The sequence below is a fragment of the Dermochelys coriacea genome, chromosome 2 (assembly GCF_009764565.3).
Source record: "Dermochelys coriacea isolate rDerCor1 chromosome 2, rDerCor1.pri.v4, whole genome shotgun sequence".
Taxonomy (NCBI): domain Eukaryota; kingdom Metazoa; phylum Chordata; order Testudines; family Dermochelyidae; genus Dermochelys; species Dermochelys coriacea.
Genome location: NC_050069.1, coordinates 106,668,601 through 106,687,827, shown reverse-complemented (window position 1 = coordinate 106,687,827; position 19,227 = coordinate 106,668,601). Strand labels below are relative to the sequence as shown.

Below are 19,227 nucleotides of genomic sequence, written 5' to 3'. Positions count from 1 at the left end.
GCAAACAGGGTTATTCAGTAAGCAGCAGAGTGGCACCTGGTGGCCAGCAGCACCAACAGCAGGCAGCCCAGCTAGAACTTGTAACCAAGAAAATTCTCAAGCAGCCTTGAAAAATTTCAAAATTGTGAAATTATTAATATCACATTTGTTGCTGATGCTGAAAAGGAAGAGAAGCTTTGAGGCTAACATAGTTATAGTTACGTTTTTTGTCTTCTATAGCTTGGTAGGCCAAGAAGCAAAATGATGGCCACTCTGAAGAAAGACTAGAATGCTTCACGGGGCTTGAGGGGAGAGGAGAGAGACAGGCACTATTTGTGACTCTTCAGGTTTTTAAATTCTACAAACCTGTTAATGTCCATTTCATGTTTTGAAAGGTGAATAAATCCTTTTTAATATTGCATCACCATGACGGGTTGTATTTAACCGAAACTGCTGTTGACCCGAATCAGCAGTAGGGGCTACCAGCCATACTGTTCAAGTATAAAGTTTCCTCTTTCTTTTGTCATTCTATATAGTAGAACATGCATAGTGAAGCATTTGCAGTTGTTGTTACTACTAAAACACATTGGTTTTCAATTTTTATCCTATAAAATGTAAGATGTGTTGAGATTGGGAGCGTATAAGAGAAACGCAAGAATTTCAACACTCTCTCCTGTGATTGTTTCGGTTTTATTAACTTAATGAGATTGTATTTGTGTTTGTCCTGTTCTTTGTTTGAAAACTCCTCTGTGTGGGGCACAGCTAAAACAGCCAGGTTACTCCTTCATCTGAAAAATAGGGCTCCATTCTGTCCAGTTTCTTTGAACACCCGCTACAGTATTATCAAAGGGAAAAAATTGAGAAGTTACTTTAAATAGAACAAAATAGAACAGTAAGTACAACCAGTTCTTCATCAAACCATAAACTTAGAACAGCTCCTCTGGGGCTTACTGGGGAATGATTGTTATTTATTTATTTATTATTTTTAACTTCAGCATAATTAAAAGGTTCATTTGAACACTAGCGTAATCTTTCTCCCCCCCCCCCAATTACTCATTCATCGCTGATCTAGACCCAGGAACTTACCTAACCCTTTCACCTCATGTCTGTTTCCTTTTAATCCTTTTGAATGCTATCTGCACCAGATCTCAGTTAGCTGAAGATGTTTCTCCGGCCAACCTCTCTTGTTTGATCATGTCACAGTACTCTTGTTTTCATTCTGTAGAGTTTAGGGTGCAAGTGTACCTAAGTGTGTCTAAAACCAACATTGTCAGTGTATTTACATAAACCACATTATGGTAAAATATACTAGTGTTTGTAGATGGTGTATAGGAGGGCTGAAGGGGTAAACATAATGTCCGCAAACTCTTCTAGGACCTCTGCTTATTTTAACATTCAGTAATGGAGATCTATTGAATTGAGGGGCAACCCATTGCTATTAATGAGTCATTGGCCTCATTCCCAAGCTGCCTGAAGTGCTGCTCTCCCTAGTGGAAGTAATTTTGTCTTTGAAGTACTTTCCAGAGCTGTCAACTAATGTTCCACAGTTCCCAGAGGAAATAATAAGCCAAGAGTATGCACACTCTGAAAATGTAGTGTCTAAAATGAACTGTTCCTATAGGAGACTGGAAGTCTGCTTCTCTGTGGAATTCAGCGTGTTTATATAATCTTATCTGGCTAAGCTTTGGTATTCAGCCTGGCAGGCAATTCCTATGGAAAGCAGCTGTCCAAGCAATGGGAATGGTGCTCCTGGTGTTGCTTCAGAAGGTCTGTAATTTCTTGTTTCATGTAAATTAAGGAAATACTTTTTTGGCTAAAACCAGATGTTCTAAGCAGTTTTCTTCTCCCTTACAAATAGCTATTTAAATACGCTCCCCTGTGATGCATTTATTTATTTATTTATCACTTATTTATTTTTTGAATTGATTACATGACTCCAGGGTAATAATCCCAATGGCCACTAGGAAGGTAAATATTTATGTTCTGTAAGCAGTCTGCCTGAGGCAGAATACAAATTTGTTACGGGAATAACTAATGGGTACCACGGGTATTTGCGCACTTGCTGTATTTTGGGATGATGATTTCCATGCTAAAAATTCATTTTTAGCTTGAAGTCATGGATGAAATTTAGAAGCTGTGCCGGAAAAAGTTTCCGGATTTGGGAGTGAGCTGTCTTACCAAGTTTCAATGTTGTGGGACAAGAAGAGGTAGTTCCACCAAAGTAAACAAATGCTGGTAATCTCAAATGCCTGAGGAAGGGTGCTGCTGTGCAAGGCTCTCTCTTCACTAATAAAAAGATGTCTCCATTTTAACAATGAGATAAGTCTCACTATTAAATGAGGAGGCAGCCAAAAATATTTCAAGTGTTTGTCCACCAGGCTGCTCAGTAATGGATTTTTTTCACAAAATGCACTAAAAGTAAATGCCTTATGGGAAAGAGGAACAGTAACAGTAGGTGTCTACAGAAAAATTTGAAGGTATTTCTGTATGTGCAGCATTATGTTGGGAAGTTAGATGGGATGGAACTGACAAGGTCAGGAGCCCTTCTTTCTGACATTTAAAAATTTTACAGGAAATAAAATTGTCAGCATAGTTAAAACTCATGTCTGAGTCTTCTGTAGTTCAGTGATAGCAGTGTGATCCGTCAGATCCTGGACACTTCTCTTAACAATCTGTAAGCACTGCATTTTATGCTTGACAGAGCTTCAAGCAGTCTCTTTGTAATACTTCATTAAGAAATCAATTCAGTGTTCAGATTCAGCACCCAGAAGTCTAGATCAGGGACTCTCAAACTCACTGCAATGAGTGACAACAAAAATTACTAAAAAAACAGGAGTACTTGTGGCACCTTGGAGACTAACAAATTTATTAGAGCATAAGCTTTTGTGGGCTACAGTCCACTTCATCGGATGCATAGAATGGAATGTATAGTAAGAAGATGTGTATACACTCACTCACTCTGTGACAGGGTCAGGACAGATTGCTACAGGAGAGTGATAGAAGGCAGATATATTAGCCCCAGGTTAAGTAGGTCCCTTTTCCCTGGGTAAGGTAACAGGGAAGGTTCCAGAACAATCAGGAACTTTCTGGAAACAAAAAGAAAAGGAGTACTGGTGGCACCTGGAAACAATTAGGGCAAATGGGCTGATTAGAACACCTGCAGCCAATCAAGAAGCTGCTAGAATCAATTAAGCCAGGCAGGCTAATTAAGGCATCTGGGTTTTAAAAAGGAGCTCACTTCAGTTTGTGGAGCGTGCGAGGAGCTGGGAGCAGGAGGCACAAGAAGCTGAAAGTGAAGGTGTACTGCTGGAAGACTCAGAAGTACAAGTATCAGACCTCAGGAGGAAGGTCCTGTGGTGAGGATACAGAAGGTGTTGGGAGGAGGCCATGGGGAAGTAGCCCAGGGAGTTATAGCTGTCACGCAGCTGTTACAGGAGCCACTGTAGACACCTGCAATCCACAGGGCCCTGGACTAGAACCCAAAGTAGAGGGCGGGTCCAGGTTCCCTCCATCCCCCCAGCTCCCTACTTGATACCGGAGGAGTTGACCTGGACTGTGGGTTCCACCAGAGGGGAAGGTCTCTGGCACTAAGATCCACTTGGTGGATCAGCAGACACTGCGGGGATTGTTCTTCTTCCTTTTGCCCATGCTGGCCAGTGATGAGGCTGAGTGAACGGCAGATTTGAGCCATGAAAGTGGCCAAACTGAGGGCTGCCATGAATCTCTGAGGCAAGCAAATCCACCAATAAGTGCAGGACCCACCAGAGGAGGACCTTTGTCACAATACATACAGATAAGTTGGAAGTTGCCACACACACTGTGAGAGGCTAATTAGTTGAGCTATTATCAGCAGGAGAAAAAAAAACTTTTTTAGTGATAATCAAGATGGCCCATTTAGACAGTTGAGAAGAAGGTGTGAGGATACTTAACTTAAGGAAATAGATTCAATATGTGTAATGACCCAGCCACTCCCAGTCTCTATTCAAACCCAAGTTAATGGTATCTAGTTTGCATGTTAATTCAAACTCAGCAGTTTCTCCTTGGAGTCTGTTTTTGAAGCTTTTCTGTTGCAAAATTGCCACCCTTAAATCTTTTACTGAGTGGCCAGAAGGGTTGAAGTGTGCTCCTACCGGTTTTTGAATGTTGTGATTCCTGATGTCAGATGTGTGTATTCATTCTTTTGCGTAGACTGTCCGGTTTGGCCGATGTACATGGCAGAGGGGCATTGCTGGCACGTGATGGCATATATCACGTTGGTAGATGTGCAGGTGAACAAGCCGCTGATAGTGTGGCTAATGTGATTAGGTCCTATGATGGTATCACTTGAATAAATATGTGGACAGAGTTGGCATCAGGCTTTGTTGCAAGAATAGGTTTCAGGGTTAGTGTTTTTGTTGTGTGGTGTGTGATTGCTGGTGAGTATTTGCTTCAGGTTGTGGGGCTATCTGTAAGTGAGGACTGGTCTGTCTCCCAAGATCTGTGAGAGTGAGGGATCATTTTTCAGGATAGATTGTAAATCTTTAAAAAATTACCACATGACCCCAAGAAAGGGGACTGAAGCCTGAGCCTGCCTGAACCCTGCTGCTCCAAGGTGGGGGTGGGGTGAAGCCCAAGCCCCACCACCATGAGCAGGGGGGGCCAAAGCCAAAGCCCCAAGGCTTCATCCCTGGGCAGGAGGGCCTGTAAACTGAGCCCTGCTGCCCTCGGTTGTGGGGCTTGGGCTTCAGTTTGGCTCTGCGTCCCAGCCAGTCTAACGCCAGCCCTGGGGTCACAACCCACAGTTTGAGAACCGCTGGTCTAGTTCTTCCTTCTTGTCACCTGTGAATAGCATCAGTCACACTTCTCATTTAGTTTAATTCTTTACACTGTGGCTGCATTCAGGGGTCACATTTTTTCTTATTTATGTAATCTGACTTTCAGTGAAATACAGGACCTCTAGACAGTGTTCCCAGCATTGTGCAGAAGTGTGCAGAAACACTGACATCTTTGACCCACAGAGGGATCAATTTTATTCCACATCGGAATGATTAAGTATGGAGGAGAATTCTGCCAGCTTGCCTTGTGTGGAATATTACAAGTTTTCACACACTAATTCTTCATTCCCATTAAGAACCAGTAATAGGACACGATCCACTCCATTAAGTAACATGGAATTACTGTACTTCCTGAAATTTTATGATGAAGAAACTCCAAAAACTTATTCATTACTATATTATTAACCCCTGTTAACTGTGTGCCTGTGTAATTAGTACAGTGTCAGACAATTTTGACTTTTGAACAGTTTTTATTGCTGACTTTCAGTAATAAACCACAGTTTGACACTAGGGCAAACTGGAAAAGAGAACTTTTATATGAAAAGTAACTTATGTAGCCAGTAAGTTCTCTCATCCTTTCTACCTTCACCACAGGTTTTCTGTTACATCCTGCACGTGTGTGATTGACCTCATTCTGCTGTCATGGAAACTGATGTCACATTTCAATGGAACTACTTCCCTGTAGGATAAAGCAAGAATATTCCCTTTTATTATAGAAATTCGCAGTACAGAGATCAATTGTTGCATGTATAGTTGTTGGCGAGTGAGCCCGGCATCCCAACGAAAGCTGTGTCATCACCCATCGTGTATTTTGTATTTGAGCTCTTCTAGAAAACTTTAATTTGTAGCTTATTTTGATCTCTCTCCCCCCCCCCCCCCCCCAAGTCAAGTGGCTGCCTTAGTTCCTGGGGCTTTGGAGTGACAACATTTAGTGGTAATATCCAGAAATTAACCTTGAGTTCTCTAGAAACGAAAATGGTATGATCTTAAAAACTAATATTGCATGACTGGCCAGGGCTTAAAACTACTGCTTGACACTACCAGAAAAAATGGAAATCCCACTGTGTCGATGAGACGTTGGATTGGTTTCTAGTGCAAGCTGGTCATGAAATACTAACCCCCTAAAACAGTCAGTGGACCTGCACTGAATGTAGCCTGTGTGATTTGCAATGTAATGCCTACTTCTGTCTGATCCATGTTTTGGAGGAAAAGAAAAACCATTTCTGTGGTAGGCTCTCTTTTAATTAAAAGGTAGCTGTATAAAGCTGCTCAGAGGTTAGGAATGTGGGCAGTCATCTCAGAAGACTGATTTAGTAGGCTAAGAGCATGTGAGAAGGTCAAAAGAGCAAAACAAATTCAAGTTTCTGTCTTCTCCCTCCCCCATGGTTGTGGAACTAAAGGAACTTGTTGCATGGATATCATGACTATACATGTTGGGATATCTGTGTCTTTGTATACTCTTCTTTAGTTGTGGCATTCATATTACCTCAAAACAATCTTGCAAATTGTCATGTTAATCAATCCATACATTGTATACTCCCAGTGGTTCTCGGCCTGTGGCCCACGAGCCACTTGTCGCGCAATCAGCACAGAACTGCAGCCCATGTGACATCCTCATGGCCATACAGGTAATACTGGATGCAGCCCACATAACATACTGTGGGCCACATATAGATAAATAGGTTGAGAACCACTGGTCTACTCACTGATGTGTAAAGAAAATTAAGGTATCAGACTCTTAGCTAATTGGATGAGTAGAATTTTGCAAGTCTGCCTTGCAGTATTAAAAAGAGTGATTTTGAAAAGCATTACTTCTCACCATTTATGTTGTATCGGTATTTTGAGGGAGGGAGTGGAAGGTTAGGGACTCTGACTAGTGTAGTTTTATTGCAATATGGGCAAAGTGTAACAATCTCTTTCTGGTTCTCATGAACTAGCATAATGTGGGGACGGTTCTAACACTGCAGAGGGAAGTTCTAAATTAAACTGGTTTTCATGTATTTTAAATATAAATTAAAATATTGCTATTTAATCTTGGGTTTCACCAAAATCTGCACAGTTTAGTCATTTAAGCTTTCATTGTTTTTCATTAAAGTAAAATACAGTTCTACTACAATGCTTTAGTTATGGTTGAGGAAGAACTTCTGATTTTAAATCTCTTCTACCCACCCCCTCTCCCTCAGGCACTGCTAACAATTTTACCAGCAAGTTGCAATTGGGGGGAGGCAAGTGTTGACTTTTGAGGAGGGGCTTGGTAGTGACAGTCTATGCTTGTCATTACGGTCTACGTCAAATTTCTTCAGTTTGCAAGAGGTTTATAGCGAGCCCTGGAAACTTTCTGGGATCTGAAGTCAATCTGGGGTCTTTCTGGCTCATGAATGCTTACCATGATGGAAATTTAGTTGACAATTCTGTCAATGAGGGAAGCAGAAAAGTCTAATTTCTGCTACCAAAAATTTCTTTACTGTTGATCAGTAAAATAAGTGCAGCTCTGAATGTGCCTGGGGCTGATTTGTTGAAAAAGAAAGTTGTATTGTTACATTAGCATTATCCTGACTGTGGCCACTTCCTGGCAATGTTTCAGACTTTAAATTATCCAAATATAAAACATTTCAGTATTAACTTTGCCAGTGTGCACTGATTGGGGGGGGGGGGGTAAGGGAGGGAAGGGTGATGCTTTTCCTATGGGTTGGCTCTGGAGTAGTTATGATGCCACAGCATGATGCATACTAAGGTAATGTAGCAGAGCAGCTGGTGTTGCTTTGAGTGACCTGTAATGAAAGAGAACAGGGACGAGCTTTAAATGTTGAAAACCTGCCCAAGAGGTGCCCCTTGCACTGGAGATATTCTTGAGGGGGAGAACCCTACAGCTACTTTGTGGCAACTTTGTGCTAACATAGTCAGTGCAAATGGGGTGTAGGGCACCAGAGAATTTGGACATTAATGGGGTGTTTTATGCAACTAGAAGAAAATTACCATAAATGCTGCTTCTCTGATCAAGAATTCCAGTTTCCTTTAACAGCGGGATAACTTGGTATAACTTAATTTAAAATCATGCTGATAGTCTTCATCTTCTAATTATTCATCTCATAAATCTCCATAATCCTCTTGAAAAACTGATCAAAAAGGATCAGGCATTAAGCATTTCTGTAACATTTGAGTCTAAACTTTGTTTTTTTCCAACACTTTTGGGTTATGACAAAGTCCAGCAGAGAGAGAGATACCACTTCTCCTCAAATACACATTGATACACCCAAACCATTTGTGTTGTGGGAGGGAAAGAATGAAAATATTAGTCTCACTGTTTACCGCTTGTGTATCTTTAGAGGCTTGTCTTCCAACAGTAGAATTAATCAACACTTTATTAATACTTATGTCTGAGAAGTGCTAGCCCTCTTGAACTTCTGATGAAAGATCTCTCCGATGAATGCATGTTTTATCTTAAAATATGATAACATTTGTATTGGGAACTAAGGTAAGGATTTTAGGTACATCTGTTATTCTATAGTTCTTAGAGCATTCTTAATCACCACATGAACTCTTTACATAGAATATACAACTCCCATAACCTCACATGTTTATGCATCTCATTGTTGATTGGAATCAGTCGCACGCATTCTTGGGATAAAACTCTGCAAAGAGAATTTAACCACTTTTTAAAAACATACATACAACACGCTCTTCACACAGAGGAACACTCATTGCAGGTACCAACACAAACTTACAAATCTGTAGCCTGGACATAAAATACTCCAAGATTCAGATTTCAGAATTAGTCATGTGTGGATAATTTGCATATGGACATCTGGTATTTGCACACCTGAGATGTATGCATAAAATACAAGTCCCTACCATTGAAAATCTGTCCGTAAGAGTAGAATGGTGGGTCAGGCTTGCAATAGCAAGTATTCTCATGTTAGAAAAAATAGATGAGACTGAACATCTAAAATTAATATTGCAAAATATGATTGCCATTGGAAGTATGTATTGTAATTCAGTGAATTGTCTGAGTGAAGTGGTAACAAACATAAAATTAAATGAGATTTTTAGCTAAGCAGCAGACTTCATTGGCATTCATATATTGGGAGAGACACTTCACCAGATTTGCTTATTAGATATACCTTCTAGATTGACCTATAATCCATAAAATTGATATATAACAGTAGCTTCTCTTTTCCAGATGAAGTGGACTACAGTAACTTTGGGACCAACACACTAACCAGGAAAAAGAAGGCTCTGGTGACTCTCCGCAACGACAACCTTCGCAGGCGTCCCCACATTAATATCAGCATGCCTCATGATTTTAGACCAGTGTCTTCCATTATTGATGTGGACATTCTTCCTGAAACGCACAGAAGAGTGAGGCTCTATCGACACGGGTGTGAGAAACCATTAGGATTTTACATCCGTGATGGGACCAGTGTGAGAGTAACTCCTCATGGACTGGAAAAAGTACCTGGTATTTTCATCTCTCGTATGGTTCCTGGTGGCTTAGCAGAGAGCACAGGATTGCTGGCTGTTAATGATGAGGTCCTGGAAGTTAATGGCATTGAAGTGGCTGGGAAAACTCTTGACCAAGTAACGGACATGATGATCGCCAACAGCCACAATCTTATTATCACTGTCAAGCCAGCAAACCAAAGGAACAATATTATCCGAAGCAGTAGGATGTCTGGCAGCTCAGGCCAGTCCACAGATAGCACAGCTAGTCACCATAGCTTGCCTTCCTCACACATGCTGCAAAACTTCCACCCTGATGAGATGGAGAGTGATGAGGAAGCTGACATTGTCATTGAGGGTGGTCTGGACCCACAGCACATTCCCAAATTGCACAGCTTCCCCACTAGTAGCCTCTCCCGAATCAATGGCAGCAGTCTTAGCCACAGACTTCAAAGAGACCTGGCTCTCAATAGTAACTCTGGCCGAGAAAGCAACGGCAACATCCACAAAATACTAAGCTCCTTAAAAACTGATCCCCGACATAGTTTGGTTATCCCCAGAGGAGGCATTGAAGAGGATGGAACTGTGATTACCCTTTAGTGGCGATTCCTGTACTTAGTGTTTTCTGTCTTAAGTGCCAATTGGAACAAATTGGACTCTTGCAACCCCTGACGCACAGAATGAGAGAACCTCATATAGACCCCATGGGTGTGAAAAATGTTACTTTCTAGGAAACATGGTTTGGGGGATTAGAGGTAAAACTGTTACTTACTGCAAATTTTGAAAAATAGTATAAATATATAGTTTGTCCCAGTTTTAAATGAGAGAGCAAATGGAAGCACCAAATCTAAAATTACTTTCAGTTGACACAAACTTCAGAAAAAATCCCATGGGCTAGGAAACAGCAGCGCTGCTTTTTTGGGTTTGTGTGGATTTTTGAGAATAGTAACAGACATGTCAGTTTGGAGTGGGGTCTTTTTTTACATTTGGTCAGAGAAAAACAGTTTTCTCTTAAAATATTAAAAGTTCATGACAATTGATCAGTACTCCTATTATTACATACCGGTCTTCCATGAACTTTTGTTTACGCAGATTATTTGCCATGTTATGTCTAATCTGGACAAACTCTATATAAAGTAGCCGTTTCCCACTCTGGTGGTAACTATGTTGGGGAAACGCTGCATTTACACTGTCCAAACAAAACTTTGACCAAATGAGATGAGATGTGTATATATGTCTTTTTTTTTTTTTTAAAAAAGTCTAAAAGAGGCATAGAGGAGGATGTTGATACCATCATTCCTTTTAGATCAGCACCGCCTGCTGGTCAGTGCCAGTACTGTCTGAGTTATAACATTTTTGTATATTAGGTTACTGTATGTGAAAAGGAAAATAGATTTACCTAGAGGAATTTTAACTGACTCCAGCACCATCATGTAAAAAGCGCATTATTTTTTAAAAATATTTATTAGTCACTAAAATTGGTAATTTTCTTGTGTTTTCATCATCTCCATCTCTTGGTAACATGAGTAGTATGAATTTAGAGAACACAAGCCAGAAGGGCAACAAAAAATATGAACAACTTAAATACATATTACCACCATGTCTTAGACTACATCACTGATGGAAAGAGCTTTTTGCTGTGTTTTAGGGGCAACTTGAATCCACAAAGACTTTAGCTACAAAAGGCTGGCTGTCTACAGTACACTATTTCAAAGATACTGGCTGACTTCCTAGCCTATCTCTGAACAGTTTGCTCAATATTTCTGACACTGATGCATCAGAGTGAAATCTGCCATGTTTAGGGATTTAAGAGCTACTAACTTGGGAGTCAATACCTGGACTTATTACCCAAAGGAAATCATTTTGCACCCAATTGTTTCTCATCTCCAGAAAATGCCACAAATTGTTAAAATGGTCTAATCTAAAATATTTTGTAATATCTTCAACAGTTTAAGGAACAAATATAATTGTCTTACAATGTATTTTTCTACTTTTAGCTATGTCGTTTTCTTTTGTTTTTTTTAACTTTGTAGTATTGTGTATTAAAGCTTTTCTGGTTTTTTTTTTTTAATGTGGTGGAATGGGTATTTCTTTAATATTTCACTGGGTTTGAAAACTTGGACCACTTAGGTTTTAACAATGTGCAGTTCTGGACTTGGAAGGTGTATGTGGATTCCTTCTCACTCTAATTTTTAAAAATACAAATGAGCAACTGTTACTTTATTAACATGTTACACTGTTCTCTGCCAGATATGCTTGAGGACATTGAATTAAATCTGTAATTTTTTGGATAGTTTAAAGCTTCTTTAATATTGTTTTTTTAACATTCTCTCCTGTTTGCTGTGTCAATTTGAGAGATGTGTACCTATTTTGGTCAGGTCAGCAAGAATGACACATTGATCCTGTGACAACAATCTCTTTCATATGACTTTTTGTATGCTGGCAGAGGTAGCCATATTTTAGCTGACGGATATTGGTGCAGTAGACAGTTTCCTCACTATACCATTGTATGCTTCAGTCACAGACCAGTTTATCAGTAAAAGCAGTTTTATTTAAAGGTATACTGTGCTCTGAGTAAGAGAGTTTCTGTCTGGCTGAAGTTTTATTTTCTTCAGCAAATAGTGGCAGGTTGAGCAATGTGACTAGTCATGGATTACAAATTGTGATCGCTCTTTGCTTGGCTTTCAATTTAAATGTCATCAACGCTGGTGCTGGCACTTATTCTTGTAACTTGCACTGCACCCTTCTTTCCTCCCCCTTATTACATCTGTCAGTAGAAAAGTCTGACTCTTCAGTCATGTCAAACCAGTTGGACTCTAGTTTCTGGTCACACTTGTGTTGTGTTGGGGGGACATTTGTTGCTCTGTTCCTCAGTGGACCCTCTGTGCTCATGTGTCCACAGCAGACTGTTCTGATTTCTGTTGGGTTGGGTTTTCCCTCAGGGATGACCTTTCCTTTATTAAGGGATGCCAGTGTTGCTTTCTGATTCCCCTGGAAGGAGACTAGTTTGCTCTGTCCTCCACAGGTCTGTTTTCAAGTCACATATTTTCCCTAGAGAAATGGGATTGCTCTGACTTCCCAGAAAACACCTACGACACTTATGTCTTATATGATGCCATGGTGTAGACTGCTTCATGAGAGTACAAATAAAGTGCATTTGGAGAAACATCTGAAGAGGAGTCTTGGAGCCCCTCTGAGTAAAACACTACTTTGTCATGGGTAGGTGATACTATAAGTTCACTTCACTGTCTACAAAATACTAAAATAAAGGGTAAATCTTCCCAAATCTCTCAATTATTCCTGTTTATTAAAATATATATTGGATACAAACTTGCATCAGGAACTTCAGTCACATTTCCATGCAGACTGATTGGCATGAATGGAAGTACTTTTATTTGAAGTCCAGTTACAACTGCAGACTAACTGGATCCTTAACAATGGATACCTAAATAGTCATCAAGCTTTCAAGCAAACACCTCAATGAGATGAATTAAAACCTTAAAACCTTTTTTCTGGGAAGTATCTACAGGTCTGTGCTTCATTTGCATCAGTTATTATATGGCTGTGTGTTCTCTGACTTGATCAAAACTCTTGCATTTTTAGTGTAGATGGGACTTTAGGCACCTGACCCTGAGTGATGCTAAAGGTTTGGACTAATTGTACCCAATTTGCTCTAAACCTTACGTTTACATTCTCCTTCAAGATGAATGAGTTGGTATGGTTCTGATTCCAGAAAAAACTTCTGCAAGTGGAGAAAGCAGACAAGCCAAGACTGTGTGTTTAAATTGAAACTTTTCAGCAAGTGGCCTTCCAGCATAAAAGGATATTACCTCTGAAATGGAAGTATTTAACAATAAGAGTGACTGAGGTAGCAGAGGTCACTAAATTCTCCTTCAAGGAAGCTTCCACAAAATTGGATGTACCAGAAGCCAGCCAGATTGACTCAGATGGAAAATCCTATCAACTTAGTTGAAGGTAGTGCATAGTTCTCACAAGGAAAGTCCTAGCCCATGTTACCTCATTACAGGCTAAAATTAAGGTTCTAGGAGCTGAATCTGTCATTCTCATTTTGGGCTGTGACTGCATACAGCTGAGGGATACTATCAGCTTGAAATCATTTCAAAAATGGAATTAAAAGTAGTTTCAGGTACTACTGCTCAGAGTTCCACCCCATCACCAATGTCTGTAGTTTGTCGTAGTCTTTTTTTAAAATAGCTTTTCTCTTCCACTGTTGCTCCAGGAGAGATGCACATAAATGAAAAACTCTTGACTGTGTACAAGAAGTCTGAAACTGACTATATATGTGAAGTGCTAACAAATGTCTTTTGTAAATAAACTGGAAAAATGGAAGAAAAAAGACTTCTCAACTTTCTGTTATATAAGTGTTAGGTGTTAACTGTAATCAACAGTTCTAGACAGAAGTGACTTTCTCTTTAAATTGAGGATGTCCCTTTAAGCAAACTTGAGCTTAGTTGCAACTCTAATGGGACACCTCTAAGGAAAACTCAGTTAATATTGGCCCAGTCAGTGGATGATGGGCAGGTTTGGCTTGACTTTTTAATAGTATGTCCTGCTGGGGAGAAGTCTTAATTCTAGTGCCAGGGAAGGCTCTCATCCTTTACTAATATCACAGCCATCTTTTCAATAGATTTAAAAAAAATAGTCTAACAGCTGTTGAGTGAGGCTTTTGTAGACCTTTCCATGGACAGTTTTGTGATAGCATATCAATTGTTGAGGACAGGATGGAAACATCTGTCTCTCGCAGTTACCGCATGAGATTGATGGCTATGGGGTGGGGCTAGGTAGTTGGAAGCTTCTCAGATAGCCACTGAGAATTTAGTGTGTGGTTATGTAAAAATAGCGTGTTACTTTGCATATCTGCACCCTGTGTGTTCAAGGTATGTCTGCTCACTTAATAAAACAAGTGGGTTTTTTTTACTTCTGTAGAACTGAAGTAGCTCTTGCATATCCATTCAATCTCTTCAGTGCTAACTGCTTCAACAACTCCTCAGCAGAACTGCCAGTTAAATTCTAAATGATGATCTGTATAACTAATGCTGATGAAAGTGGAAGAAACAATACAGCTTGCTTTTCACATATTAGGCTGAGTTTAGAAATGACCAAAAAATCATCTTTTTGCCCAGTAAACTGAGCAAACAAGATAAGAATGTCAGATATTTTAATCATTTACCTAACTCCTCTTCAAGATTTTAAATTCAAAGATCCTAGCTAGGATTGGCTGAAATGTCATGTGACATCAGGATATTTCTACTATTGACTTTGTTCTTGCTATTCAAAGTTACTGATGTCAAATTATTAACTATCTATTGCATATGCATATGACCAGATTCGGACTGAATCATCAGCCATCAACAATGGTATGTTCCTGTCCCTTATCTTAAGTTTCAATATTGAATGAAAGCTTTTTGTTTGTTTTTTAAATAAACCAGTTGTTCAAGCTTCCTTTTTGCCCTGAGGAAAATCACTTGAGAAACTAAGCACACTTGTCTAATCTTTTTCCTTCTAGAAAGAATACTGTTTGGGAAGAGGTGGGGTGAAAAAGAAAAAAATATTGTGAATAAATATCAGATGAAATATGTAAAATTGATTTTGTACCCTTTTGTTTTGCTTTTGTGTGATGCATAAAGGCTTGAAGTTCTTTATTAAAAAACAAGGACATTTGTTAGAAAGTAGGACAGTTTACCCTCCCTTTCTTTTGCTGGAGGATCTAGAAAAGTGGAGTAGAAGCAAGAGCTGCCTTAAAACTTAATGCAAAAGAACAGGAGAACTTAAATGTTAGCATGCATATGGAATGGAAAACAATGCTATATATTGTTTAGATATAAATGAATCAGTGCAATACCCTCACCATCCATACTGTGTTTCAACGGTGATATTACTGTCTTAAAAAGGAGTATCACAAAAATAGAAGGGAGACAAAGACAAGCAATGAATATGATTTGGCATAGGACTGATTGTTTAAATTGGAGAAGATGTAAGAGGGGATTATGAGTGAGGCTCACAAACGAATGAGTCATACAGAGAAGGCAAACTGGTTGCTCCTATTTACCTTTTGTCATAAGACCAACATTCCTTTGGCAAGATTTAAAACCACAACAAGGAAATACTTTTTTACAAACAACATATACTGTGTGTAGAAGCCACTGCTTGAAAATATCACTGAGGCGAAGTGTTCAGTAGGATTCAAAATGGAATCAGGCATTTATGAGTAATTAAATGTCCATGCTTGTGTTAGATAATGGTTTTTTAAAAAAATAAATATATATAACTACCATGTCTAACCATGTCAATCCATAAGTAAATCTTTACCTAGCCTGGAAAGAAACGTCTGTTGTCCCTATGGGTGCCCCATTTCATGTGTGCATGTGCCTCTGATCGGAGACTTGTGGTAGCAGTGCCTGTTTGATCAGCACATGTGACCTAGCTAATCACATGCCCTGTACTGAGGGTATGTAGGGCAGTGTCGGACTAACCACTCTGTTGCTTTTCAACCACCTTGCCCTGAGACGGAGCATATTGCAGTGCCCAAATGTCTAAATGACAAAGTTCAGTCAATGCAAGTTACACTGGCGTATAGGAACCAAATGTAGAATGTCATTCATGTGCATCTCCATTGGTATGCTTGCATCTCTGCTGTGTGTCCTCACCATGAGTGGTTGCAACATAAAATGTGGTGCACAGCAGGCAGGTATCCCATTGTGTCCTGTGATGCTATCTGCCTCAGTGCCTTGTGGGACGCCACTGGTTCACCCAGCCCAGGGACTTCTGGGAGTTAGGGGTGAAGTTCCCACCACACCACTTTGTTCATCCCATAATGCCTATTCTGTCCCGTAATTGTTGTCCCTTTTTAAAAAAAAAAAAAAAAAAAAAAAAAAAAACTCCCACAGTCCTGAGCACCACTTTTTGGTCCCCGTAGCTCCGTGCAGTTTTCATGAGTGTTGCTAATACAGATGCATGATTCTCCTGTGTTTGCAGAACTGAAGCAAGTACTATTGCAATGGGACGGAGATGATGGGGAGACGTTCCAGCACGATAACTGGATACTACAATGACGAAAACATGCCAGGTTGCTCCTGCCATTCATGGAACTGCTCCACAGTTGATTGTTGCTTCCAGGCCTGAGAAATGAGCACTGATTGGTGGGCTATCATAGTGATGTAGATTTGGGAATAACAAGCAATAGCTTCCGAATTTTTGCATGGAAAGGGTGAATTGCTGGATCTGTGTGGTGAGCTTTTCCCCCACCTCAAGAACATCAAAATGAGAATAGTATTGACAGTGGAGACGTGAGTGGTGTTCACGTTCTGGAAGCTTGCAATGCTGGAGTGCTACGGATCTGTGGGCAATCATTTTGGAGTTGGAAAATCCACAGTGGGGGTCCATTGGTCCTCCAAGTGTATACGGCCATTAATCATCTGCTGTCTGTGACTGTGACTCTTGGTAATGTGCAGGAAATAGTGCATGCATCTGTAGGCACAGAGTTCCCTAACTGCGGTGGAGCAATAAATGGCACGTACATCCGTATTCTGGAACCACCCCACCTTGTCACTGAGTACATCAACAGGAATATTTTTTCCATGGTCATGCAAGCACTGGTGGATCACTCAGGATGCTTCACTGATGGAGAAGCTGATCAAGTAAAGGTGATAGGCACAGAAAGCCCAGTGGCGAGTGGTGTTCCAAAGCTGCCCTGGCCATTATGCTGCTACCCTATTTACTTCAGTGATCCCAGCTAGGGTTGCCAACCTAAGTTCTCTCTCAGCAGCCACTGCCTATTAAGCCCTGTGCAGGGCCACGGTCGGGGAAGAGGCGCCCCTCCCTCAGCCTGGCCCAGTGCAGACCTGCTGCGGCCAGGGTAGAGGCACCCCTCCTTCGGCCCGGCCCCAGTGCGGACCTGCCATGGCCGGGGGCAGAGGCGCCCCTCCCCCAGCTCTGAGCTGCTGCGGTGAGAGAAGGTTGGGGGGAGTTCTCTCTCCCCACTGCAGCCCCAGAGCAGCCTGCACCCCTCACCCCAACCCTCTGCCCAACCCCAGAGCCCCCTCCCACTCCTCAAACCCATCATCCCCAGCCCCACTACATGAATTTTGTTGTTTGCACCAATATGAAGGTGATGTCACACATCACCTCTGTATTGGTGCACATAACAAAATTCATTCCACACGTGTAGGAAAAATTAGAGGGAACACTGATAATTCTCCAGGAATTAAAGATTAATTTTAAAGATTACATAATGTAATGAAATATTTAGGAATATTCATATTCAGGAATATGTCCAATGAACTCATTGGAGAGAGGCCGCGGAAGAAATAAGACTGTCGTCCCTAAAATGTTTGGAAAGGGACTGCAGAGCATGTCCATGGAAGTTTTCAAGATCTTTCAAGGACAAAAGGGACATTGCTATTCCAAGTACTTTGCATAGCTCTCACTGCTTAGATAAGCAAACTGAAGAATGGAGAAGGGGATACCAACTTCTACTTCTGCCAAAGCAAAGAAGATTGATCTGGTATGAACTACGTAATTAGACTTTCAAACTATTTTTGGGAATGTATTCTCTAACAGTATTTTCTAACATCAATGAAATAATTAATCAAAAGTCACGTCTTTGATCTCAGTAAAGTTGTGAGTGGGATGGATGCCAGTTTGAAATATCAGAGAGCAGTTGGGGGAGGGGGGAAGTGGCACCAGAACCAGGGAGGCTAGAGCCCTTGCACTTTTGGGTGGAGTGGACGCCCCACCCTTCCACTCCTCTTCTCTTCTGCTACCCCCAGCCAGGACAGCGTGAAGCCTGGCCAGGAAACCCAGGCAGCTATGGGAGCCACACAAACCCTCTACCTGCTCCACACAGCTGCCTGTACAGCTCTCACCACCTAGCAGTGCCTGTATAAGAAAGACCCAAACATTGGGACTATCCCTATTAAAATTAGGACATCTGGTCACCCTACACCAACCCAGCTCTAGCGGGGCAGGGTCCTCGGAGCTTCAGCCCAGCCATGATAAGAGCCATGCCATGAGCAGCTCTGGGGAGTCGTGGACCCTCCACCTGTCCCGGGCAGGGAGTCCAGGGTGTGGACACAGGCTGGGAGGGTGGGCTGCTTTCAGTTGGCCCCCTGCACCATGGGCAGGTGGAGGGTCTGCTGCATCTCTCCACAGCTGACCATGCGGCTCTTAGCAGGGCCAGGCTGTGGTTCTGTCATGGAGTCACTGGGCGTTGCTCTGGAGCTACTTCGTACAAAGCCGGTCAGGACTCTGGGGGAGCCTCCTCTCGCTGAGCATACTGTCACAAGGCAAGAAGCTTACACAGCTTCGACCTTCCTGGATCTGACCTCGGAGCATTCAGCATCCCCTTCCACACCATGTGCTTCCCACAGCGAGTCTGCCCGGCCGGGGCTCCTTGGGAAGCCAGAGGTCCCTACACCCCAACTCCAGAGTCAGATGTGACTCTCAGCCAGCCAGTAAAACAGAAGGTTTATTATTCAACAGGAACACAGTGTAGAACAGAACTTGCTAACACAGAAATCAGTAAAAAGAAAAGGAGTACTTGTGGCACCTTAGAGACTAACATTTATTTGAGCATAAGCTTTCGTGAGCTACAGCTCACTTCATCGGATGCATTTGGTGCATCCGATGAAGTGAGCTGTAGCTCCTGAAACCTTATGCTCAAATAGATTTGTTAGTCTCTAAGGTACCACACGTACTCCTTTTCTTTTTGCGAATACAGACTAACACAGCTGCTACTCTGAAACCTAACAGAAATCAGTGAGTTTCAGCTATGTCCATCTTGGTGAGTCCTGGGCCAGATGCCCTAGACTCCCCCTCTTTCAGTGCCCCCAAGCAGATTGCCAGCTTCCAGCGACCCGACCTCAGACAGGGCATATGTGCAGACAGCTGGAGCAGTCTCACCTATCCCAGAGGTCTCAGCGAAAGTCGCACACCCCTATTCTCAACACCGAGGTATTACTGCAGTACACAGGGA

General features: G+C 41.5%; 1 protein-coding gene and 1 long non-coding RNA gene across 2 annotated transcripts in view; one reads left to right on the top strand and one right to left on the bottom strand.

Annotated features, from left to right (window-relative positions):
* Positions 1-11,794, top strand: part of PARD6G (par-6 family cell polarity regulator gamma) — a 107,281-nt gene extending 95,487 nt beyond the window's left edge. Inside the window, exon 3 of the mRNA XM_038393378.2 lies at positions 8,974-11,794. Within this exon, the coding sequence (XP_038249306.1) occupies positions 8,974-9,833 (860 nt within the window). The 3' untranslated portion in view covers positions 9,834-11,794. The remainder of the gene's footprint in view (positions 1-8,973) is intronic.
* The window catches only part of LOC122458748, a 25,297-nt gene continuing 7,138 nt past the window's right edge, over positions 1,069-19,227 (bottom strand). The window contains exons 2-3 of the long non-coding RNA XR_006278969.1: positions 5,343-5,472; positions 1,069-1,234 (exon numbers count right to left, since the gene is read on the bottom strand). This is a non-coding gene — a long non-coding RNA (uncharacterized LOC122458748). The remainder of the gene's footprint in view (positions 1,235-5,342; positions 5,473-19,227) is intronic.